This window comes from Hippopotamus amphibius, chromosome 9 (assembly GCF_030028045.1).
Source record: "Hippopotamus amphibius kiboko isolate mHipAmp2 chromosome 9, mHipAmp2.hap2, whole genome shotgun sequence".
NCBI classification, from domain to species: Eukaryota; Metazoa; Chordata; class Mammalia; order Artiodactyla; family Hippopotamidae; genus Hippopotamus; species Hippopotamus amphibius.
This window is the reverse complement of record NC_080194.1, coordinates 19,196,661-19,224,142: the sequence shown is the minus strand read 5'-3', so window position 1 is coordinate 19,224,142 and position 27,482 is coordinate 19,196,661. Positions and strand designations below refer to the sequence as shown.

At 34.9% G+C, this 27,482-nt stretch overlaps 1 protein-coding gene across 2 annotated transcripts in view; it reads left to right on the top strand.

Annotated features, from left to right (window-relative positions):
* Nucleotides 1-27,482, top strand: part of ANO3 (anoctamin 3) — a 451,354-nt gene that overhangs the window by 263,766 nt on the left and 160,106 nt on the right. For both annotated transcript variants that reach the window (XM_057749054.1, XM_057749055.1), the window contains one exon: nucleotides 4,585-4,703. In XM_057749054.1, the coding sequence (XP_057605037.1) occupies nucleotides 4,585-4,703 (119 nt within the window). The remainder of the gene's footprint in view (nucleotides 1-4,584; nucleotides 4,704-27,482) is intronic.

Here is a 27,482-nt window from a genome sequence, read left to right as displayed (position 1 = left end):
TAGATAACCATCTATCAGTGCTCTCCCTCTATCTCTTTTTTCTTTGTCTCTTATATAGGTACAAGCACAAATATATGCAAGTAGAACATACATTTGTATATGTATATACACATGCATACATATGCGTATGTATATATACATGTGTATGTATAGCATAAACATATAGCATGTATGTTATATACCTGTTATAACAATGTCAGTTGCTGATATATATGTACATATATAGCATGTATGTTTTCTATATGTGTGTGTTATTTTATATCAGATGCTGATAAAAGTAATAAAGCCTTATGAGAAGACAGAGAGCTATGGGAGATTCTATTTTAGAAACAGTGGCCAAGGAGAGTTCTCTGATGTGACATGAGCAGAACTCTGACTGAAAAAGAGATTGAGTATTCTTGACAGAGAGAGGAGCAAGTGCAAAGGCCCTGTGGTGAGAGTATACTTAATATCAAGGAACCCAGTGCAGCTGGATTGGAGGGAGTGAGGGTAGGGTTAGGACAGGGAGGAGATGTGGTAGTAAGGAGACAGATGGTGCATACACGGTGTGTCATAATATGGACTATGACTTTTACTTAGAGCTACAAAATTATTGGAAGGTTTTGAGTAAAGGTTAATGTGATTTAACTTAGGTTTTAAAAGGGCTACCCTGGCTGCCTGTAATAGGGACAAAAAATAGAAACAGATCAGTCAGGAAGACTCTTACAGACTTCCTCTCAAGAGATAGTGATGGCTTAGATTAAGAAGCTATTATCAGGTATTGACAAATGATCAGTTTATAGATGTAATTTGAAGATAGTTCAGATAAGATTTGCTGACCACTTAAATCCATTTAGTTATTCAACAAATTTAGATTGAATGGCAACTAAGTGTCCTTAGTTGTTCTAGATGTTAGGGATGAAGCAGTGAACAACAAAAGTGAACAAGGTGAAAACCCAGCGCACAAATACCTTGTTGAGGGAAACAGATAATAAGTGAAGATAAATAAGTGAAAACATACAACATGTTAAATAGTGATATATGCTAAAGAGTAAAGCAAAGCAGAGAAATGATGCTTTGTGCTAAGTCAACAGAATTTACTTAAGGATCAGGCATGGGGATGAGAGAAAACGAGGAGTCAGGATTTTAGCCTGTGTAAGTGGAAGAATGGAGTTGCTGTTTATTAAGATGGCAATTGTTTCTGTAGTTTAGTATCCATAGACTTGCTGAACATGCTTGTGAACATAGACTTTCTTTCTTTTAGGTTATAACTTTAGTATTACTCTCCATTCATTCTGTTAAAACATATTGACACATTTTGTTCCAAAAGTTTTACTAACTTATGTTCATACAGAAAATAAATATCAGTTTTCCCTAGCATCTTTCCAACAATGGATTTTTTAATTAAAAACAAAAGATGCAAAAGCATATTTATGTTCTAGCATAAAAGAGTGCCATTTTTTATTTTAAATTATTGGTCAAGGGAATATTAAACCACATATAAAATAAATGTGTTTTTACTAAATTTGTCTCACCTTTTATTACTTGTCTGTTGGTACTCTTTGTCAGTCTGTTGGAATATTAACATCCCATCCATTTTAAAAACAGTAGCTGTAAGTAATCTTGTGTATAAAGTTAGTGTGAGAAAAAAATCAAGTATTTTAAAAAAGAATACAAACAACTTTAAGACTTTCTTATATTCAGGAATAATACATACTAAGTCACTAAGGATAGGGATTTCTAGTTTCTAAGCTGAGGAACATTGTATGAACGTTGTGAAAGACAGTGGTACCATTTACATTATGAGGACAGGAGTTTGCAATATTGCCAGTAGTAAAAAGGAAAATGAAAGTCATTGTTATATAACAGAAGAATCCTTTTGTGTAATGTCAAGAAAAATGACAAGAAAGATAAATATATCTACATTTCTAACAATAAAAGGGAATTGAAAATTGTGTAATTTAGGATCAAGATTTTCCAAAATAAGTACGGTTTTTTTCTTCTTCTTTTAATTAACTCATCTACTAATGATCAAGCTGTACTGTACTCTGTAGTAAATTAAAAAACAAATAATTAAGAGAATGTGGCTCTAGGAGAATTTTTTCTAAATTCAGAAAAATGAAAGGAGCCATAAAAAGAAAAATAGCAAGGAAGGAAAAGATGCAGGGAGAGGAGGAGGAGGGAGGAAGGGAGGAGTAGAAGGAAGGGGGAAAAAGAAAAGAGAGGTGGGGGAAAAGAGGAAAAATATGATGCAACTTGGAAGAGAAAAATGAGCAGTTCTAGTTGCAGCCTTGACGTAAGAAGGAAAAGAAGAAGATCTGAAAAGTTTTCGTGAAATTGGTGGCATTTGGCAAGTCTACCAAAATTGAGCTTTCCTCTAACAAAATGATGATGTAAAGATGTTCTTATTCCAGAAATGTCTATGTCATAAGAATTAAAGACAAAGAAAAGAAAGTCAGTCTAACAAAACTTAAAAACCTCTGCATAAAAATTAAATTGTGAGTGGAATAAGATTTAAATGAGTGAAAACCTTCTATAAATTTTATTTACTGTGTTCCATGGGAAATGAAATGCATTAATTAACATAAGTGGAATTTTATCTTTTATAAACATTAAATTAGTAATCAAATAATTTTTCGATCTTAGAGAGCTCTTTGAGACCTTCAAAAATCTCTGATATACAGATGAAGAAATAGACTCTTAGGGAAAGGAAATTACTTGGTTAGGACCTGGCTGGTTCAGAATGAGAAATGATGGTCTTGTAACCCACAGGGCAGTACACGCTCCTCAACAGCAAACCTCTTTTACCTATTGCTGTTTACATTTTTACTTTCTTCATCTGGACCATTCTTCCTCCACTTTACATGTGTGACTTACTGCCTCACCTCCTCAGGACTTTGCTCAAATGTTGCTACAATCCTCTGTACTAAAATAACATCCCTCCTCTCCACCTTGGACACCTGCATCTTTCCTCCTTACTGTATTTTTCTCGAATGCACTGACAGCAAAGCATACCTAATATTTTACTTATTTTTTGTTGTTGCTTATTGTTTTTTTTTTTTTTTTCTGTTACTTGAATCTTTCATAAAGGCAGGATTCTGTTTCCTGCTATAAGTCCTAAAAGAATATCTGGCATATCATAGGTATTTAATAAATAATTGTTAAATAAATGAAATGTAATTTACTGAAATCTAGGGAAGATTACAGTATATTCACAAACATTGGCTTTGGAGTCAATCTGGATGTGTTTGAGGCACCTCTTATGGGTTTAGTGACTTTGCCATGCTACCTAATTTCCATATACCTTAGTTTATTTGTTATTAAGTTCAGGTAAAAATCATACACACTTCATAGACTTCTTATAAAGATTGAAGGAAATTAGATATGTAAAGTTTCTGGCTCTTAGTATGTACTCAGCAAATGTTAACCATCAATCAGTGATAGCTATTATTAATAGGTGTATGTATAACTCAAATGCCTAGAGCATTTTAACATAATTGGTAATTAATTACATCTTAAGATATACTATGATCTGTTTATTCTTAGTTCACACCACTACTAATAACATGATACTGCTAACTGTGCAGGTATAGCAGATTTTAAGCATTACTAATAAAAGAAACTAATGCATGTAGTGTAAACAAAATTTTTTTAATTTTGTTACAATACTATGTCACACGACTGAACTCTTGAAAGCACTATATATAGTTGTCTATGTCAAAATTCATTGTTGATAGGTATCAACAGAATGAATAAAATAATTCCAAAACATTCTAATTTATTTGAAAAGAGTAAATATTTAGGAATCTGTTTTTGAATTTGAAAAGATATTTGTATCACCTGAAACACAAATTTTGTGAAATGTATCAATAGCTCTTGGTCATGCTTACAACAACCATGGATATTTCCTATTTTATACTCTTTTGCGTTGATTGTGACTTGGTCATTATTCATATAAATTCTTATATGTTATTTATGTTTGCATCTTACCCTTTTTGATTATTCCAGTGGAAATTACCATATTTCAGTGTTTTCACTCCTTTTTTGCTGTTGTGGTTTCATTTCAATCTCCTAATATTTTTTAATCTTTCTTGTAAAGTTTGTTAGCATTTCTTTTATGATTTCTCAGACTTCTTACTCTTTCCAGTCAAATTCACATTTATAAAACTGCAAACTTTTTAAAAAATAAATGACCGAAATCAGTAGTTTTTTTTTCAATTAAGCAAATAAATGCTTAAAATTTGCTTTAAAAAAGCAAAATTCTATTGAATTATTACAAATATCTCTATCTTCAAGTTCGAAAGAGATGATGTCCAGTGGCGTTTGCATGACTTTAATTTTGTTGTCAAAAGTTTAAATATATTGAATAACAGAGATACCTTTAATTTTCATGAAAGTTACTGGAGTGTTGACATCAATCCAATAACCAGCAAGATTCCATGTTATTACCTTTTTTTGCTTATTTATTGGATGCATGAGTCGTATGAAAATTATACTTGGTTAATCCTTGGGAAAACATGAAAAAAGAGAGATTAGTATATTTAAAGAGAGAGAGAAAAGGAAGAAGCATAAAAATGGATGTAATTTTTTCTTTCTCTTTTCTAGCCCTAGGAAAAGATAAAGATTACACGGATGAATCAGAACATGCTAATTATGACCGATCTCGCCTCATTAAAGACTTTGTTCCCAAAAATAATTCTGAACCCAAGTCCAGATTGCCTAAGGTAATGCAAACTAAACAATCATTAAGTCATTTGGAGACTCTAACTTCTGAATCCATTCATTTCTTTTCAATTTTAATCAATATTGTGCTGGAGAGAATGAACCCACACGCGTTAATATATATCTTTAAGGACTGAAAATTGATAAGTTATGTGTAAATGTCATATTCATTTATATTATCAAACAATTTTACAAATGTTCTGAAACAAAATTATTCAATACTGTTTTCTTTAGAGGTTTATTCCTTCATGTTTCTTGTTTTTTGAGAGACAGCATTGTTTAATGAAAATATGGATTTCAGTATCAAGTAGACCAAGATTTGAATTACAGTTCCAATACTTACAGTTTTGATAACTTGGCAGGTTAATTAAACTCACTTAGCCTTGTTTTCATCATCTGTAAAGTTAGAATCATGTTGTCTGCTTGACAACTTTTTTTGTTTGTTTTTCTTCCAGTTTTATTGAGATGTAATTGACACAGAACTTTATAAGTCTAAAGTGTACAGTATAATTATTTGACTTATGTACATTATGAAATGATTACCAAAATAAGTTCAGTGAGCATCCATCATCTCACATCGATACAAAATCAAACAGAAAAATATACGTATCATTCCTTGTAATGAGAACTCTTAGGTTTACTCTCTCAACAACTTTCATATACAGCATACAGCAGTGTCCATTATACTTATCATGTATCCTTACATCCCTAGTACTTAGTTATCTTATAACTGGAAATTTTTACCTTGTAACTGCCTTCATCCAATTTCCCCTCACCCCACTCCCCACCTCTATTAACCATAAATCTGATCTCTTTTCCTATGATGTTATTTATTTGTTTGTTTTTAAAGTATGATTGACCTACAACACTATGTTGGTTTCTATTACACAACAGTGATTCGGTACTTCTGTACATTTCAAAATGATCACCATGATAAGTCTAGTTATGGTATGTCACCATATAAAGATATTACATAGTCATTGACTATATTCCCCACATTGTATATTTCATACTTGTGACTCATTTATTTTGCAACTGGAAGTTTGTACCTCTGAATCTCCCTTGCTTATTTCTTTTCCTCTCCTCATACCTCTTCCCTCTGGAAACCACCTGTTTGTTCTTTCTATCTATAACTCTGTTTTTGTTTTATATTTGATCATTTGTTTTTCAGATTCCACATATAAGTGAAATCATACAGTATTTTTCTTTCTATGTCTGATTTATTTCACTAAGCATAATACCTTCTAGGCCCATCCATGTTGCCACAAATGGCAAGATTTCATTCTTATTATGGCTGGGTAGCATATATATACCACATCTTCATTATCCATTCATCTCTTGATGGGCACTTAGGTTGCTTCCAAATCTTGGCTATTGTAAATAAGGATGCAATGAACATAGGGGTGCATATATCTTTTCTAATTAGCATTTTTGTTTTCTTCAGGTAAATACCCAGGAGTGGTATTGCTGTATCATATGGCAGTGCTATTTTAAATTTTTGAGGAATCTTCCTACTGTTTCTCCATAGTGACTGCACCAATTTATATTTCCAGCAACAGTGCACAAGTGTTCCCTTTTCTCCACATTCTTGCCAACACATATTATATGTTGTCTTTTTGCTAACAGTCATTCTGACGTGTGAGGTGATATCTCACTGTGGTTTTGATTTGCATTTCCCTGATGATTAGTGGTGTTGAGTATCTTTTCATGTCCCTGTTGGCCATCTGTATGTCTTCTTTGGAAAAATGTCTATTCAGATCCTCTGCCCATTTTTAAATAGGGATTTTGGGGTTTTTTTGATATGAGTTCTTTGTATATTTTAGATATTAAACACTTATTGGAAGTATTGTTTGCAAATATCTTCTCCCATTCATAGGTGAACTTTTTTTTTTATTTTGTTGATAGTTTCTTTCACTGTGCAAAAGCTTTTTAATGTAATGTAGTCTCATTTGTTTATTTTTGATTTTGTTTCCCTTGCCTAGGGAGACATATACAGAAAATATTGTTGAGACTGATGTCAAAGAGCATACTGCCTATATTTTCTCCTAGAAGTTTCATGGTTTCAGGTTTTACATTTAAGCCTTTCATCCATCTTTAATTTATTTTTGTGCATAATGTGAGAAAGTAGTCCAGTTTGATTTTTTTGTATGTAGCTGTCCAGTTTTCCCAACATCATTTATTGAAGAGACTGTCTTTTCCCATTGTATGTTCTTGTCTCTTTTGTCACACAATCATTGCCCATATAAGTGTGGGTTAATTTCTGGGCTCTCTGTTCTGTTCCATTGATCTGTGTGTCTGTTTTTGTGCCAGCATCATACTGTTTTTATTACTCTAGCTTTGTAGTACAGTTTGAAATTACATAGCATGATAGTTCCCATTCTTTTCTTCTTTCTCAAGATTACTTTTGGCTATTTGGGGTCTTTTATGTTTCCATACAAATTTTAGAATTATTTGGTCTAGTTCTGTGAAAAATACCGTTGGTATTTTGATAGGGATTGCATTGAATCTGCAAAATCCCTTGGGTAGTATGGTCATTTTCACAATATTAATTCTTTCAATCCATGAGCATGGTGTATCTTTCCATTTGTTTGTGTGGTCTTCAATTACGAAGGTGAGTCAAAAAGTATCCATACTCTGGCTGTAGAATTTATTTTAATTAAATTTTAGAAAAGACAAATATATACATTTTCGACATGACCTCCTTGCTTTTCAATACACTTTGTCCATCTGTCAACAAGCTTTCATATTCCCTCATTAGAAAATGTTTTAGGCTGAGTTGCAACCCACAAATGCACCGCTATCTTTATTTCTTCATCAGAAGTGAATCCGGCTCCTTCGTGATGGCTAACAGTTGTGTGGCCTTCCTTGAACTTCTTTATCCATTTATACACACTTCTTCATGACAAAACACTTTCTGCATACTGCACACAAAGTCTTTGATAAATAACGGCACCAGGTACACCCTCAGACCACAAAAAATGAATCACTGCATGCTTCTCTTCTTTCATGCAAATCACAAGTGGGGCATTCATTTTTGTTCACAACACAGTTACAAAGGAACTGATGTAACACGTTCACACCTGCACAGCAGTGACTAGGGAGACAGTAGCCTTGAGCAGAAAGCACTGATAAGACAGTGAGGCTGACAGAAGTTTTAATATAACTGGAGTGCAGATAATTTTTGACTCACCCTCATACTTTCATTGTGTCAGTTTTCTAAGTATAAGCCTTTTCCCTCCTTTGGTAGGTTTATTCCTAGGTATTTTATTCTTTATGATGCATTTGTAAATATGATTTTTTTTTTAATTTCTCTTTCTGGTAGTTTGTTAGTATATAGAAATGCAAGTATTTCTGTATATTAATTTTGTATCATGCAACTTTATGGAATTCATTGGTGAGTTCTAGTAGTTTTTTGGGGTGGTATCCTTAGGATTTTATATGTATAGTATCATATCACCTGAAAATATTGATAGTTTTACTTTTGCCTTTCCTATTTGGATTCCTTTCATTTATTTTTGTTGTCTGATTTCTGTGGCTAGGACTTCCAACACTATGTTGAATAAAAGTGGTGAGAATGAGCAGCCTTGTCTTGTCCCTGATCTTAGAATAAATGTTTTCAGCTCCTTACTGTTGAGTATGATGTTAGCTGTGAGTTTGTCATTTATGTTGAAATATGTTCCCTCTATACCCATTTTGGTGGGAGGTTTTATCATAAATGGACGTTGAATTTTGTCAAAAGCTTTTTCTGCATCTGTGGGGCTGATCAGATGATTTTTATTTTTCAGTTAGTGTGGTGTGTCACGTTGATTGATTTGCAGATAATGGAACTATATGGAAGCTTTTTATAAGAACTTAGAGGTTGAAAACACCTCGTTGAAACTATAGCTCATCAACAGATGAATCACTGGGCTAGGGTTTGGTTTCAAAGATCCTTAATTCCAGCAGTTTCAGCATCCCTCAAAATTCTTTTGTGGATTCTTCAAAGCATCTGAATATGGTCATCAAACACAGAATACCATACCCTTTTGATGCTTTCCAAGACAAATTCTGACTCAGTCCAAGCTCACTTTTTTATAATTGCTTCTTATTGATTAAAGTTGGAATGCCTTTTCAAAAGAAATTTGGATATTAAATGCAGTTTAACATAAGGAATGACTTAGCTTTTGTTGTCACTGCATGGATGATAGCCAATAATCACTTCCTTGAAAATATCTTTTTCTGTGATGTTTGATTTGATTTGACCTGGATTAATTTTGCAAATCCCTTCATTAGTCACCATCAGTGTATTAGTGAAGAAATGTGGCACAATTTTAAAATTACTGTTATAATGATTCTGAACTGTAATAAGTAGATGCAGAAATAAATGTTTATTTCAGATGTATTCATTTCTCTTTGGGTTTCTTTTGTTAAAAGGAGGGTTACCATTTTATGCTGATAATTCTTAGGTTATCTTCACAGTTCAGGAATTTACCTCCTTATGTTTACTTCATCTGCCTCTCTGTGCCTGTCTGATTAGCACAGTGGACATTTCGAGAGTCTCTACTGTCTGTAAAGCATTGTTTCAAGAGAACTGAGCTTGAGAGAAGTTATAATAAAAATTGAGAAAAAACAGATGTTGTACTTATTTTTTTAAGAAATTTTATTGAGATACAGTTAACATACAATAAACTGCATATATTTAGAGTGTCAGGTGTTGTGCTTATTAAACCAATGAATGAGAAGACAAACATGCTATGCTTCAAATAACTAGAAAATGAACTAAGATTAAATGAGATTTGTGTTATCAGCTTCTCTAAAATTTACCACGTGCCATCAATGATACCTGCCACTTTATTTCTGCTCAAGAGTAGCCATTTCCTAAATCTCATTTTGACTAGACTTGAACTTTATTTTTTTTATAGTCAGTATAAAACAATTTTATTCAAAGTCATATCATGGGTTAGGAGCAGAGCCAGAGGTAGATTCTGTTTTTTTGCCCTTCCCTCCAAGTAGATTCCTCTTCTGTTTTGCCCTCCATGTGAGAGAACTTATACATAACTACATATACAGCCTGCCAAGCCCAAAGGAATCCTCCAGCAGCCTGCTAAACAAAGTAACACCTAGCAGGGACAGAGCTTCATGTTCTCATGTAAACAAGAATTTAGAACTAGAGTCAGGCATCTCTAGCTCATTTCAGAACTGAACTAAAAGTCACTAATCCAAACCTCAGAGAGATAGCTTAGCATCTCTGATTTGTTACAAAAACAAACAAACAAACAAAAAAAAAACACTCTTCGGGAGAAAAAGAAAAACTTTAATTCAACTATCAGTTCAATGCTGTGTATATGATTTATTTTTTCTAGTTTGCCCTTAGGATTTTTTTTTCGGGGGGTACACCAAGTTCAATCATCTGTTTTTATACACATATCCCCGTATTCCCTCCCTCCCTCAACTCCCCCCCCACCCTCCCCATCCCAGTCCTCTAAGGCATCTTCCATCCTCGAGTTGGACTCCCTTTGTTATATAACAACTTCCCACTGGCTATCTATTTAACAGTTGGTACTATATATATGTCTGTGCTACTCTCTCGCTTCGTCTCAGCTTCCCCTTCACCCCCCACCCCCACCAAACCTCGAGTTCTCCAGTCCATTCTCTGCATCTGCATCCTTGTTCTTGTCACTGAGTTCATCCGTGCCATTTTTAGATTCCGTATATGTGAGTTAGCATACAATATTTGTCTTTCTCTTTCTGACTTACTTCACTCTGTATGACAGACTCTAGGTCTATCCACCTTATTACATATACCTCCATCTCATCCCTTTTTAGAGCTGAGTAATATTCCATTGTATATATATGCCATATCTTTTTTTTTTTTTTGGGGGGGGTACACCAGGTTCAATCATCTGTTTTTATACACATATCCCCGTATTCCCTCCCTTCCTTGACTCCCCGTCCTCGAGTCCCCCCCAACCTCCCTGCCCCAGTCCTCTAAGGCATCTTCCATCCTCAAGATGGACTCCCTTTGTTATACAACAACTTCCCACTGACTATCTATCTTACAGTTGGTAGTATATATATGTCTGTGCTACTCTCTCGCTTCGTCTCAGCTTCCCCTTCATCCCCCGCCCCCTCCTATACCTCGAGTTCTCCAGTCCATTCTCTGTATCTGCATCCTTGTTCTTATCACTGAGTTCATCAGTACCATTTTTAGATTCCGTATATGTGAGTTAGCATACAATATTTGTCCTTCTCTTTCTGACTTACTTCACTATGTATGACAGATTATAGTTCTATCCACCTCATTACATATAGCTCCATCTCATCCATTTTTATAGCTGAGTAATATTCCATTGTATATATATGCCACATCTTCTGTATCCATTCATTTGTTGATGGGCATTTAGGTTGCTTCCATGTCCTGGCTATTGTAAATAGTGCTGCAATGAACATTATGGTACATGTTTCTTTTGGGATTATGATTTTCTTTGGGTATATGCCCAGAAGTGGGATTACTGGATCATATGGTAGTTCTATTTGTAGTTTTTTAAGGAACCTCCAAACTGTTTTCCATAGTGGCTGTACCAACTTACAGTCCCACCAACAGTGCAGGAGAGTTCCCTCTTCTCCACAGCCTCTCCAACATTTGTTGTTTCCAGATTTTGTGATGATGGCCATTCTGATTGGTGTGAGGTGATACCTCATTGTGGCTTTGACTTGCATTTCTCTGATGATGAGTGATGTTGAGCATCTTTTCATGTGTTTGTTGGCCATCTGTATGTCTTCTTTGGAGAAATGTCTATTTAGGTCTTCCGCCCATTTGTGGATTGGGTTATTTGCTTTTTTGGTATTAAGCTGCATGAGCTGCTTGTATATTTTGAAGGTTAATCCTTTATCCGTTGTTTCATAGGCAACTATTTTTTTCCATTCTGAGGGTTGCCTTCTAGTCTTGTTTATGGTTTCTTTTGCTGTGCAAAAGCTTTTAAGTTTCATGAGGTCCCATTTGTTTATTCGTGATTTTATTTCCATGATTCTAGAAGGTGGGTCAAAAAGGACCTTGCTTTGATGGATGTCATAGAGTGTTCTGCCTATGTTTTCCTCTAGGAGTTTTATAGTGTCTGGCCTTACATGTAGGTCTTTAATCCATTTGGAGTTTCTTTTTGTGTATGGTGTTAGGAAGTGTTCTAATTTCATTCTTTTACATGTTGCTGTCCAATTTTCCCAGCACCACTTATTGAAGAGGCTGTATTTTTTCCATTGTATATTCGTGCCTCCTTTGTCAAAGATAAGGTGCCCATATGTGTTTGGACTTACCTGTGAGTTCTGTAATCTATTCCATTGATCTTCCTTTCTATTTTTGTGCCAGTACCATACTGTCTTGATCACTATGGCCTTGTAGTATAGTTTGAAGTCAGGAAGCCTGATTCCACCAACTCCATTTTTCCTTCTCAAGATTGCTTTGGCTCTTCGGGGTCTTTTGCGTTTCCATACAAATTGTAAGATTTCTTGCTCTAGTTCTGTGAAAAATGCCATTGGTAATTTGATCGGGATTGCATTAAATCTGTAAATTGCTTTGGGTAGTACAGTCATTTTCACGATGTTGATTATTCCAATCCAGGAACATGGTATGTCCCTCCAACTGTTTGTGTTGTCTTTGATTTCTTTCATCAATGTCTTAAAGTTTTCTGCATACAGATCTTTTGCCTCCTTAGGCAGGTTTATTCCTAGGTATTTTATTCTTTTTGTTGCAATGGTGAATGGGAGAGTTTCCTTAATTTCTCTTTCTGCTCTTCCGTTGTTCATGTATAGGAATGCAAGAGATTTCTGTGCATTAATTTTGTATCCTGCTACTTTACTAAACTCATCAATTAGTGCTAGAAGTTTTCTGGTAGAGTCTTTAGGGTTTTCTATATATAATATCATGTCATCTGCAAAGAGTGACAATTTTACTTCTTCTTTTCCAATTTGGATTCCTTTTATTTCTTTTTCTTCTCTGATTGCTGTGGCTAAAACTTCCAAAACTATGTTGAATAATAATGGTGAGAGTGGACACCCTTGTCTTGTTCCTGTTCTTAGAGGGAATTCTTCCAGTTTTTCCCCATTTAGAATGATGTTGGCTTTTGGTTTCTCATATATGGCTTTTATTATGTTGAGGTAATTTCCTTCTATGCCCATTTTCTGGAGAGCTTCTATCATAAATGGATGAATTGTGCCGAAAGCTTTTTCTGCATCTATTGAGATGATCATATAGTTTTTATCCTTCATTTTGTTGATATGATGTATCACGTTGATTGATTTGTGTATATTGAAGAATCCTTGCATCCCAGGGAGAAACCCCACTTGATCATGGTGTATGATTTTTTTAATGTGCTGTTGGATTCTATTAGCTAGTATTTTGTTGAGGATTTTTGCATCTATATTCATCAGTGATATTGGCCTGTAATTTTCTTTTTTTGTGACATCTTTGCCTGGTTTTGGTATCAGGGTGATGGTGGCCTTGTAGAGTTTGGGAGTGTTCTGCCTTCTGCAATATTTTGGAAGAGTTTGAGAAGGATACGTGTTAGCTCTTCTCTAAATGTTTGATAGAATTCGCCCGTGAATCCATCTGGTCCTGGGCTTTTGTGTGTTGGGAGATTTTTAATCACTGCCTCAATTTCATGACTTGTGATTGGTCTGTTCATAGTTTCTATTTCTTCCTGGTTCAGTCTTGGAAGATTGTATTTTTCTAAGAATTTACCCATTTCTTCCAGGTTATCCAATTCATTGGCATATAGTTGCTTGTAGTAGTCGCTCATGATCTTTTCTATTTCTGCTGTGTCCGTTGTTACTTCTCCTTTTTCATTTCTAATTCTGTTGATTTGCATCTTCTCCCTTTTTTTCTTGATGAGTCTGGCTAATGGTTTATCAATTTTGTTAATCTTCTCAAAGAACCAGCTTTTAATTTTATTAATTTTTGATATTGCCTCCTTCCTTTCTTTTTCATTTATTTCTGCTCTGATATTTATGATTTCTTTCCTTCTGCTCACTTTGGGGTTTCTTTGTTCTTCTTTTTCTAATTGTTTTAGGTGTAAGGTTAGGTTGTTTGATAATTTTCTTGTTTCTTAAGGTAGGACTGTATTGCTATAAACTTCCCTCTTAGAACTGCTTTTGCTGCGTCCCATAGGTTTTGGGTTGTTGTGTTTTCATTGTCGTTTGTTTCTAGATACTTTTTGATTTCCTCTTTGATTTCTTTAGTGATCTCTTGGTTGTTTAAGAGTGAATTGTTTAGCCTCCATGTGTTTGTATTTTTTGCAGTTTTTTTCCTGTAATTGATATCTAGTCTCATGGTGTTGTGGTCTGAGAAGATGCTTGATATGATTTCAATTTTCTTGAATTTGCTGAGGTTTGATTTGTGACCCAACATGTGATCTATCCTGGAAAATGTTCCGTGTGCACTTGAGAAGAAGGTGTATTCTGTCGTTTTTGGATGGAATGTCCTATAAATATTCGTTAAGTCGGGATGGTCTAATGCATCATTTAAAGCTTGTGTGTCTTTATTAATTTTCTGTTTGGATGATCTGTCCATTGATGTAAGTGGAGTGTTCAAGTCTCCCACTATTATTGTGTTACTGTCAATGTCCCCTTTTATGGCTGTTAGCATTTGCCTTATGTATTGAGGTGCTTCTATATTGGGAGCATAGATATTTACCATTGTGATATGTTCTTCTTGAATGGATCCCTTGATCATTATGTAGTGTCCTTCCTTGTCTCTTGTAATAGTCTTTACTTTCAAGTCTAATTTGTCTGATATGAGTATTGCTACTCCAGCTTTCTTTTGACTTCCATTTGCATGGAATATCTTTTTCCATCCCCTTACTTTCAGCCTATATGTATCCCTTGGTCTGAAGTGGGTTTCTTGGAGGCAGCATATAGAAGGGGCTTGTTTTTGTATCCATTCAGCCAGTCTGTGTCTTTTGGTTGGAGCATTTAATCCATTTACTTGTAAGGTGATTATTGACATGTGTGTTCCAATTACCATTTTCTGAATTGTTTTGGGTTTGTATTTGTAGGTGTTTTCCTTTTCTTGTGTGTCCTACTTAGAAAAGTTCCTTTAGCACTTGTTGTAAGGCTGGTTTGGTGGTGCTGAATTCTCTTAACTGTTGCTTGTCTGGAAAGCTTTTGATTTCTCCATCGAATCTGAATGAGATCCTTGCTGGGTAGAGTATTCTTGGCTATAGGTTTCTCTCTTTCAGGACTTTCAGTATATCCTGCCATTCCCTTCTGGCCTGCAGAGTCTCTGTAGAAAGGTCAGCTGTTATCCTTATGGGTTTTCCCTTATATGTTATTTGTTGCTTTTCTCTTGCTGCTTTTAATATTTTTTCTTTGTGTTTAATTGTCATTAGTTTGATTAATATGTGCCTTGGTGTATTTCTCCTTGGGTTTATTCTGTATGGGACTCTGTATGGGACTCTCTGTGCTTCTTGGACTTGGTTAATTATTTCCTTTCCCATGTTGGGGAAGTTTTCCACTATAACCTCTTCAAATGTTTTCTCAGACCCTTTCTTGTTTTCTTCTTCTTCTGGGATGCCTATGATTCGAATGTTGGTATGTTTAATGTTATCACTGAGGTCTCTGAGACTGTCTTCTATTCTTTTTATTCTTTTTTCTTTTTCCTGCTCTGTGGTGTTTATTTCCCCCATTCTGTCTTCCAACTCACTTATACATTCTTCTGCTTCAGTCATTCTGCTGGTTATAGCATCTAAAGTATTTTTACTTTCAGTTATTTTGTTATCCATTGCTGTTTGTTTTTCTGAGTTCTTATGAACTGTTTCTTGTACTTTCTCTATATTGTTATGGAGATTTTGTATCATTTTTAGTATCATGACTCTGAATTCTTTTTCAGGCATTTTTCCTATTTTTTGATCATTTATTTGGTCTTGTGCGTTTTTTTCCTGCTCTTTTGCCTTCATGGTGTTTCTTTGTTTCCTCATGGTTGTCCAAACTTTTGGGGTTGCTTGTCCTGGCAATAGAGGTGTTTATAGAAGACTGTCCAAGCCTCAGACTAATGTTAATATTTCTGTTTCCTTAGAGTCTCAGCTGTAAGTGTCCTTCTACTCACCTTGCATTTTTTTGCATTATTCTGTGGCCAGCAGAGCTTCCTTTATTGTTTGTCTGTAAGCATCGGTGTGTGGGAAGGGAGAGGGTACAATAGTGGCTCCTTCCCTTGGGAGTGAGTGAGCAGTGGCGCACTGTTGTTTCAGTCCCTGGTGGCTCAGATGTAAACAGAAAGTTGCAGAGTTGGGCCTCTCTTGGGTTTTTTTTTCTCCTCCTGGGCAGCCTCCCTGCTGCTGGAGTTCCAAGGGGTTTTAATCTAGCCCCGCCCATGTGCCTGAGGATACTTGTTATCCCTGAGCGCCTTTGGTGGCCCACAGGGCGTCTTTCCACTGCGCTGAAAGAGAGAGAGAAGCTATGTGCGCAGCTCCTCCCTCCCCCCCCCCCCACCTGTGAGGCAGCTCTCAGGGGCAGGCTCTCCTCACCGCGGACCTCTTCCCTCCTGTCCTCTCGGTCCGTCACCTTACTGGCAACAATGTTTCTCACATTGAACTGGCTCTCCGGTTCCCACACTCCCGCTCCTGGACCCTCTGTTCAGCTGTGGATCGATGTCTCGGTCCGGGAACGCTGAGCTGTGGTGCGGACCCTCCGTATGTTTCTCACTCCCTCCCGTCTGCCACAGCTCCGCCGCTTCACCCTCTTTGAGCCGTTGTAGATGCCTCCCTACCGGTTATGTCGGGCTCCTTGTGGTCCTTTCTGGTGTCCAAGGCCGTCTGCTGGTGTTCAGCTGGTTCTCTGTGGGAATTATTGCATCCTTCGGTGCATTCCCAATGCATCTGTGGATAGGGATGCATTCCACGTCCCTCTACTTCACCCCCATCTTTTTCTCCATCTAGACTTGAACTTTAGAATACCAAAGTTAAGAAGAAATAGTTAAACCTGCATGCGTGTTTTGTTTTTGACAGAAAAATAAGAGAATGACGTGTGATGATGGTAACAAACCACAGTTGTTCAATCCAAGAAATCCTAGCCTAATGTCCTGTTAGTCCTATTGCACTTCTATTCCAACCCAAAAATGTAATGCATCACCTAGATGTTTTTGGATTCATTCTTCTAGCTTCTATGTAAATGTGCCCATTTTTATCCATTTCATAGATTAGGGTGCAGCACAAATCCCATTTGAAAAAATGGTTCTATTCCCACCCCCCTCCAAAAAAAAGGTGTTTAAAATCCATTTAGCTAGTCTACTTGCTTCCAGAGCTTTTCTATAAATGAAGGGCAAAATAATCTTCTTCGATATATTCTTTTTTACATTTATCAGGGAGAACCTCAAAGAAGCAATGACCTGTGTATCTGTTGTTTGACCTAGTGTCTGGATAACCTTCAATTTATAACTCTGCTAACCTTCCTCTTATTCCATCCCATCATTAAATGATATGCCTATATATGTGTATGTGTGTGTATGTATATTTTAAGTTGCTTCTTATGAAAATGACAATATTCATTAACTTGTGACGTACAAAATAGCAACTTTCATGTGGTTTAAAATAGCATGTATTAATATGTATGTATCTAATTGTATGGCTGAAGATCTGTGCCTCACATATGGTTTGCTGGGGATAATTGTACTGGTTGCAAACTGTCCCATGCGTATTATACAGTGTAACTGATATTTTATTTCTTCACAAAAGTCACTCAGTTACATTTTAGGGAAGACATCTTAGGGATGACAATGCAAGTTTATAGAGTCAACAGGAAGGGATCAAAGACTCACAGAGGTAAATGATTCCTAATATAAACTATATTGTAAGTAATGACAAGTATTGGATTACAGAAAACAAAGCTTTCTAACAAGATTTGCCACCAGCTATAAACTAGGTTCTAGGAAATAACTTCAAGTCTGTCAAAGTGGTATCTTACATTGAATTTATGGGTAAACTCTGTTGAGTTTATCAACAGTAAAAACAAACAAATACACAATTCCATCTAACTAGTTTACTGGTGATTGTGTAGATAAACTTTACATCTACTTGGGAACTTAGTTTATCAGCCATTGTGCAAAATTTCCTGAATGATCTTGAGTCAGTGTGGTGAATTTTATTTTGAACCTACATCCGCTGCTTATGATAATTTTGTAAGCCATGTATATTTGTAAGACACTGTAGTTTGCTCTAGAATTGCCTTCAGAACAATGAATTTTATCTTTAGAATATTTTGCTTCAAATTATTAACTTTTAACACATATCATTTATACTAAAATTCTTTAATATTTTAGAGATTAAACTCATCTGTGGTACTGGTATCTAATATGATGAAATGATATTGATAAATTAATAGGACATATTTTTTATTTATTTGAAACCCACTATGAGCAAAGTTTGACATGATAGGACAGAGAACAGAGAAAGATGGCAAACATGGACAGATCTTGCTGTCCATGTAGTGGGATGCAGTTTAGGAGGTGGGCATATAAATGGAAAAAGCTAAGATGCTCTTAGAAATTAGAGATGATACTAAATATGGGATAAGTCTAGATTTGTCTAGTCTTAAGCTTTATAATAAAAGCCATATTTAAATATCTCAGGGGCATTACATTAGGTAGAAAATTGGCCACAGCCCTTCTTTCTTCCCTATACCTACTTTACTTTCAATGAGACTTTGCAGGCCCTCCCATCTATTTGACTGGCTTTGGGCCTTGCTTTGACCAATAGATGGTTGCAGAAGTGACAATGTGCCAGTGCTGAACCTTGAACTCAAAAGATCTTGCTCTCCCATTATTCCTCTTGGGACTCTGTCTCTACCATATGAATAAGTCAGAGCTATCCTGTAGGAGGATAAGGCCCTGTGGACCAGAGCCTAATGAATCCAATTACCCCAACTGAGACAGAGGTGTGAGAGAATCCAGCTAGAGCCTATAAAAAGGTCTAGCTGAGACCAGGAGACCTATACAACTGGGCCCAGCCTACTCACAGAATCATGAGCTAAGTAAAAATTATTTGGGGATGATTTATTTCTCAGCAATAGATAATGGAGACAGCCATAAATGTTAGAGGATAACATATTTGCTGTTACCATTGATTTTGAATATAAAGTGAATTATTCCTCACAAGAATGGAAACTTTAGCAAAATTGTCCCTGAGGTTTTCACACATACTCATATTATCCATTTAACTCTATAGAGCCCAAGTATATTTTAATGTCATAACCTAAACTGCATAAAATCTCTTTCTGAAATTATCTTTTTTTAGACTCTATTTACAAAAGTAGTTTTTTTATACCTTTAAGTCAGTGCAGAATTCCAAGATTACCTTCAATTGAACCATATGTGTATAGTTAGCAGTGTCCCAAACACCCATTAGAATTGGTGAAGAACTAACTTTTTTAAAGGCAAGTTTATTTCCTTTCTAACAATTTGACAAAAAGGCTCTGTCACACATGTGTGGACAAGAAAATTGAGGGAGAAAATTTGTAATGTAATGTGAGAAAAAGAACAGTTCTATAGACTGGAGCACCTGAGCTGACTGCAAGCAAAGTTCTAGAGGAGAGGATTGTTTTTAAGATAATTTGGGTATATATTGCCTTTCTCTGTCTCATTAGTATAGACAATACTGTGAATAACACAGGAAGATAAGGTACTATATCCAACTGGATGGTTCTGAGAAACAAAATCACTCTCTCCATCAAGAAGTCGTGTCCTACATACCAGCTGAGGCCCCTAGATGTGAACAATTTACAGGGAGTGTCTATAATTAATCTAGGTTAAAAGGAGCAGAGCTGTGAAGCAGAATCCATTGCTCGTGTAGTAGACATTAATGAAGAGTTTGCTGCTGCTCTTGGCCCTCAGGATGCCAAACATAACTATAGATGTTGCTAATAATGTCTGGGAATATAAATTTACATTCCATATTACAGCAACTTCTCTTCTTAAAGGACATTAGGTATCAAATCATACAGGAAAGAGGCTATAGGCCAGGAAAATCTTGATATGAATATTTTAGCAGTTCATTAAACTTAAATCATAAGACAATTCAATTTCACTGTATCAGCTGGCATTGGCAGATGGTGTTCATCTTTATTTTTTTTTTTTTACTAAAATACAACCTTTAACTTTATTAAGAACTTTTATTGAGATGTAATTGACATACAATAAACTGCATGTATTTAAATTGTACAATTTGATATTTTTTTTTCTTATTTGTAATGCATATATGGCAATCCCAATCTCCCAATTCATCCCACCCCAACCCCCTACTCCCCACCTCTGCTTTCCCCACTTGGTGTCCATATGTTTGTTCTCTACATCTGTGTCTCTATGTCTGCCTTGCATATGGGTTGATCTGTACCACTTTTCTATATTCTGCATATATGCATTACTATAGGATATTTGTTTTTCTCTTTCTGACTTTATTTCACTCTGTATGACAGTCTCTAGGCTAATCCATGTCTCTACAAATGTCCCAATTTCATTCCTTTTTACAGCTGAGTAATATTCCATTGTATATATGTACCACATCTTCTTTATCCAATCATCTGTTGATGGACATTTAGGTTGCTTCCATGTCCTGGCTATTGTAAATAGTGCTGCAGTGAACATTGGGGAGCATGTGTCTTTTTGAATTCTGATGTTCTCTGGGTATATGCCCAGTAGTGGGATTGCTGGGTCATATGGTAACTCTACGTTTCGTTTATCAAGGAACCTCCATACTGTTCTCCATAGTGGCTGTATCAATTTACATTCCCATCAATAGTGCAAGAGGGTTTCCTTTTCTCCACATCCTCTCCAGCATTTACTGTTTGAAGATTTTCTGATGATGTCCATTCTAAATGGTGTGAGGTGATACCTCATTGTAGTTTTGATTTGCATTTCTCCAATAATTAGTGATGTTGAGCAGCTCTTCATGTGCCTCTTGGCCATCTGTATATCCTCTTTGGAGAAATGCCTATTTAGGTCTTCTGCCCATTTTTTGATTGGGCTGTTTGTTTTTTTGCTATTGAGCTGGATGAACTGTTTATATATTTTGGAGATTAATCCTTTGTCTGTTGATTCGTTTGCAAATATTTTCTCCCATTCTGAGGGTTGTCTTTTCGTCTTGCTTATAGCTTCCTTTGCTGTGCAAAAGCTTTTGTTTCATTAGTCCCACTTATTTTTGTTTTCATTTCCATTACTCTAGGAGGTAGGGGTGTTCATCTTTAACTAAACTGTTAACAGGAATAATTTTCTGTTAAGACTGGAGACATAGATCATGTGATGGTGAAGGTGCAGGGAGATGGCCTCTGTAGTCTTTTACAATGTACCTTCATGTGAGCATTGGCAACTCTTTAATTTGGCTCAATGCTTCTTTGTCTTCAGATCATGTACAGCTATTAATATTCTGAATTTACATACTTTTGTATGTAAGATAACATTAACTTACAAGATAACTCACCAAACTTGACCCAATATAGCTGCTTCAGTTGACAAGATTATACATGAAATTAAATACTAATTATTTGCATTTACTGAGAGAGTTATTTTCTAAAGAAAATGTCAGTATTTCCATAACTTAGGACCTTAAATAATACTTATTTATATTTAATAATTTCATTGTGGGAAACGGTACCCTAAATACTTAACTTTTATGTAAAACATGGGACATGCAGCAAATCCTTTTGGCTTCTTCATGTTTTTGGCCAGTGTTTTAAATTTATCTTCTTACCTGGTGTTAAGAAGACTCCTTTTTAAGCAGCTGAAAGGATTCTTTGTCTTGTCTGCAGAGTCTTTGATAGTGAGGAGGGCATTATCTTCCCTGTGGTCATAGGAGGCAGCTCCCTCACTTGTGCCATTTAATTTCTTACCTCAACCCTCTGAAGCCCTCCCTGGAAAATGGTGAGGACATGTTCTACAGTCATTAGTTAATTGCTAGTGTGTATTTTTCTGAAGATTTAGCTTAAGACATTCTAGAATCCCTCCACATTATCTATGGATTGCTTAAACCCAAGAGTGTGTGTGTGTTATGATAAAAGTAGCATTTCAAATCGTAAAGAAATATTGATCTTTAAAAAAATGTGCAAATGTTCTCATAGTAACTGATTAATAATTTGAAAGGGGTTAAAATGTTTTCAGATGCTTACCTCACATCTTACAGCAAAATGAATTGAAGAGCTAAATAGTTAATTCAAATTAATATGTAAAACTAAAATAAGCATTTTTTTCTAATCACAGACTAGAAAAATGGCTTTTCTACATCAACAATAAAATTAATCATGGCAATTTTGATGGAGTTGACTATTTAGATACTAACCAGTATCAAAATTACAGCAAAATTAAGAAGAGATAAACTTAAGATGTGATGATGAGTTGACATACTAGAACATAATGAAGGATGGTTAATATCCTTATTCTACAAAGACATCATAATAATATAACTGATAAATGCAAGAGTAAAAAAGCCATTAAAAAACAATATAATTTTAACATGTAAAATGATTAACAGTAGTAGTAATTGCAGAAATACAAAAGTAAGCAACATTTTTTAAACCAAATTATGAATTTTTAAAAAATCAAACCCAGAATTGACAGTATAAACTGTCACTTTTATTTCTTGCTAGCAGATACATATATTGATCCAAATTTTCTGGAAAGTAATTTGACATTAAGGATTAAAAGCCTTAAAATAATCTTTCCCTTTGACCCACTTCTAGGAACTTATTCAGAGAATGTAATTAGATGTTAGCCCAAATAATTGTGTTTAAAGATGTTTCTCACGCTGTAATTTGTGAGGGACTTGTGGGGGTGGGAAAATAAAGCACTTAAATGTTCAAGAGTAAAAGATGAAATTAAAAGTAATAATGCCTTTAAACAAGGTGATACTTTATTGAAAAATAAGTCCCCGAATTATTTAAGGATGATGGGAGATGATCATAGTGTATGGTTATGTGATAAAAAAGTGATTTTAAAAAACAATATGTGCTGTTTGATAGATAAAATTATTAGAAGTGTATACAAAAATTATACTGATTGGTTAAATTCACAACATAAAGTTTATTTCATGTATTCTTAAATTTAAGCCATATTACAGTATTATCATTCCCAGTTTAAAATCTCACACAGCTAGTAAATGGCAGGTCCAGGATTTGCAATAAGATGGTTCTGTTTTCCAAAACTGCTTTTCCATTTTCTACACTGGTGAAACGAGGACAATTCAGGACTTCACCTTTTCAGTCTGGTAACCATCATTAAAGAATAGCATTTTAGGTTTTCTCCCAGTATGTATTCATCACTTACACACCAGAAGCTTTATATATATATATATATACATTATCTAATTTAATTATCATCATAACTCAGTGAGAGTAAGTAGTAGTAGTCTCATCTTGCCAATGAAGAAGATAAGGTTTAAAGAGGTAAGTTTCTTGCCCAGTCGCTGAGCTAAGCAGGAACAGACCTGGATTGTAACATGTCTCTTTGACTCCAGCACCCTGTGTTTTTCTGACTCCAGCTCAATAGTTAACTGTAAGAAATACACTCACAGATATTAATCATATCTTTAAAAAACCCTAAAAAGTTGCTCTAAAGTAGGCAGTTCTGTATTTTAATATTGTGTGGCTAACCCACAACATCCCAGGAATGGACTGACCTTTTTGTAAGTTACTCTTGTATCAGCAAAGTAAAAATTTACAGGCAGTTTGTTACAAACTTAATATTTCTAGCAAAAGTAGCCACAAGGGAGAATGTGTATACGCCTTGGTATTATATAATAATCAGCGGACTAAATATTTTAAAACGCATCTACTGCACAGTATGGGAACTACCCTTGTAAATCAGGAAACAAACAAACAAAAACCAAAAAATACCTCCACTCCCCATCTCTACAAAAGCCCCTACAATAATGTCTAGAGCGGGAGGCTAGGAAATCAAGACATGGAGACATTTGAATTATGAGAGTAGATTTAGGTGAGGGATGGATTTATTGGGATCAATGTCTTTTGTTCCCTCAAAGACCGTATAGGAAAAAATGTGCCTATTTAGGAAGCCTTATTTCATAACCAATACAAGAAAACAAACAAGATGCCACAGATGTTTTTCCTGTCCTGGAACTAGTGTGTTGGTAATTAGACACAGAACAGGCTTCCTGAATCACCAGCCTACTGGTTTTCCCCATGAGTATTTAACTCTTCTTGGGAGATCTCCTAAACCTCCATGGAGGACTTTAGCTCTAAAATGAGAGCTGCAATAACTTGTCTGCAGAAATTTTACATATGTTTATTGGATGTGAAAGTAAATTTAATAAATTAATGTGTGGACACACCAGTTAAATGGTGCAGATAATTGTTCTACTTGATATTTATACATTCAGTCTGTGATAGGCTCACATCAAACCAGTTCTCTACCTGCTGAGACATGAAGGCAGCCAATGAAATCAGATCAAAACTAATGTTATTTGAACACAATTGAAGTCAAATCTACTTCGTTAATCTCCTACCTTAAGGCTTTCCACATTGTGTATGTAGCAGAAGGAACACTGGATTCAGAGTTGGAACATTAATAATAATGATAATATTAAATAATTGCAACAGCTAACATTTATTAAGGACACTTCAGGAATTTGTTAATGACCTGTATTCATTTATACTCACAACTCTAAAGCGTAGGGTATATTTTTACCCCCTTTTAATAGGTGAGGAAATGGAGGTTTGGAATGGTTAAGTATCCATGTTATCATACACCTAGGTAAGCAGTAGGCAGGAAGTATATAGAGGCCACCACACTGTTAAGCACTGTGCTATGCTGCACAGTACAATGGAGGTGCACACAAGGGCCTGCAGAAGCCATGAGACAAATACATCAAGTAGTTAGAGAACATGTTTGAATCACTCAGGAATTCTCATGTTCACTAGGGACTATGAATATAATGCTTTCCTTGATGCTTTATGCTTAAGAAGAAAGTATAAAATTGAAGTTCCTGGGCTCAAATCCTAATAAACTGTAAAATACTCATCCCGTCCCTGCTGCTTATAGCCCTCCACTTCCCCATGTCCTTTGCCTCCATTCACATGGCCTACAGACTTCTTAATCCCACCACATGAGTCCAGCAAAATATGACTATTTTGAGCAACTATCACTATTTTCAAAGGGAAGAAAATATCAACAAAAATAAAGCACTGTTGTGTTTATTAAATAACTACTGAAGCTTGTGGAATTTTTAAAAACTGTTTTGTGACTATTGATTTCTTTGCAAATTGCAATCCAAGATTCCAGGTGAGGGTCCCAGTCATGGAGACCTGTATGACTTTATTAATCTCTTGATGCCACAAGCAATTTAGACACAGGGATTACAGTAATCTACCATTTGTTGTTTAAAGGTTTCAGACTCTTGTGTGAAGTGAAAACGTTCTGTTATGTGGGCCTAACTGGAAAATCAACTTTTAGCATACTGATTAATTCAAGGACATATCCATTGAGTGGCTGATTCTTAGTTCAAAGTCTTGTCAGTCCCAATTACAAGCTATCCTGTGGAGGTTTTCTTGGCAGAAATAAATGTAACCCTCTGTTGCATGTCATCATGTGAATGTTAACCACGAAGGGACAAACATTTTCAACTTTATTTATTCATTTATATCTTTTTAGATAGCAGTTACTTTTATTGCTTTCAGATTACAGTCACTTCATTATATGCAGCCCAGAGCCAATATAATGCAATGTCATATAGGACTTTTCAGAAATTACAAATGTTTCTATTGTACCTTTCTTTAGTGAAAAAGAAAATGAGGCAATTTACATGAAAAGCTGAAAAAATATATAGGCAATCCTGGTAAACCCCACTCAGGTATGAAAAAACATTACCTGGTTCACCAATAAAAAAGTTTTTGTTTGTCAGACCACTATTATTCAGACTGAAACATACCTCCCACCTTTTATGTTAATCTGCCCAACTAATTCAAATAACCTAAGAATATGCAATAGATTATTAAAAATTGACAGTAAAAATCATTAAAATGTCACTGACATTATATGACTAAATGCCACTTAGGTGAATCATACATAGACACTATTAAACAATGACACACGAAGGCAGCCCCCTACCCACCGCATAACCACCCCACTTAAAGTAATAAAAAAATGCCGAAGTTCTTATAAAGAGATGAGTTATCTTCTTTTTTTTCTTTTAGTCATTATTCAGACTCAGGCATTTAAAGAGTTGTGTAAAAACCCTCCAGGCAAATGCTTTGTGCAGCATTCAATATGTGACACTCTAGCTAATGGAAAAAGCAGGCGGTAGAAGGGAGAACTTTCTGTTGTCATGCTGAAGAGTGCTTCAAAGAAGATTGTCATTTGAAATTCTGTTGTCAGCAATGAAGGATTCCAAATGCAGCTGAACCCAGAACTCTGACTGTGGTATGTTTAAATAAGTATATCAATCTAGGAATTCTATTTTACTTTTCTGTTTTCTTAAAAATATGTAAGAAGCCAACTAAGAATAATAGATATTGATTTCAGAATTGGAGATGAGTGTATCTATTTTTTCAAAATACTAGAAATGTATTTTTAAAAATCAGAAATACATGATCTAAATTGTTATATTTTAAGCATCAGGGTCTATCTAGCATAACAGATGCTGCCTCTCTGAAGTTTTGACTATTTTTAAATGCATTTGATTTTTGGTTTCAATAAAATAGGTATTCACAAATTCTACTCTAAAATTTGTTCTTGATTCAAAAATATATGAAATATAATCACTTGTAAAAGTATGTCTTTTTAAGATGTTCTTATGAAATTATTTTTATACAAGATGTTTCAGTAAACAATTTCAGTCAAATATCTGAGGAAAAAATCTGAAATTAAAGAAGCATATTTTATAACATTAAATGTTAAAATAAACAAGTGACATAACTATGAAATTTACTGTGATTTAAACTAGGGAACAAAATTGTTTTTCAACCTGCTGTCTTTATTTTCTCATGCTTTTAAAGGTGACAAATTAATTAATTTATCCCATTCTGAAGGCTTTATTTTCATTTCTTTGTTTAAAAATGTCAATTGCTTCCCTTTGGAGAACAGAGGTTCAACTTTTTTTTTAAATCTGCATTCAAAGTTAAATCACCTATAATAGATAATCACTGATATGGAAATAAGTGTTCTTTTCTTTAAGAAAAATAAGTACTTAAAAGATTCATTATATAGTATGTAAAACATAAAAATCAGTGAGCAGGAAAGTATACGCAAATGTATTCTCTGTAAATTACTTTCCCTAAGATTATATTGAAAGCTCAAGTGTTAAAAAATATTTATCTCATTGAAAACCCAATAGAAAATCACAGTCTGCTCCATCATAGACTATTCTACTTAGAAAGGCTTGTCTTTTGGTTTTCATTAGAAAAAAACAGAAAACCTTTGATTTAGAACAAATAAAAATGGGTGGAAAGAGAATAATATAAGCTAGTCTAAAAAACAGCACTTAGTATAATGCCTATTACATTGTAGAAATTCAATCAGTATTTTGTTTCTGTCTTCCCTTTGGTTCCTTTTTAACTTTTAAAAAGAATAAATTTTTAAATTTATTCATAATTTATGTTCTTGCTATGGATATATGTCTTATCCTATGGTATTCAAAGTCACAATTTATCCAGTTGTGCAGGTGAGGTAACTCGGATGTTTTGGATCCAATCTGAAGTCTTATCTTCAGTGACTAATTTTCTATCTTCTTTGCAATTCCATTGATACTGTGGTCCTCAATGAACCAACTCCATTCCATAGGACATTCCAAATGTGAAAAACTGATTCCTCTTAAATAAAA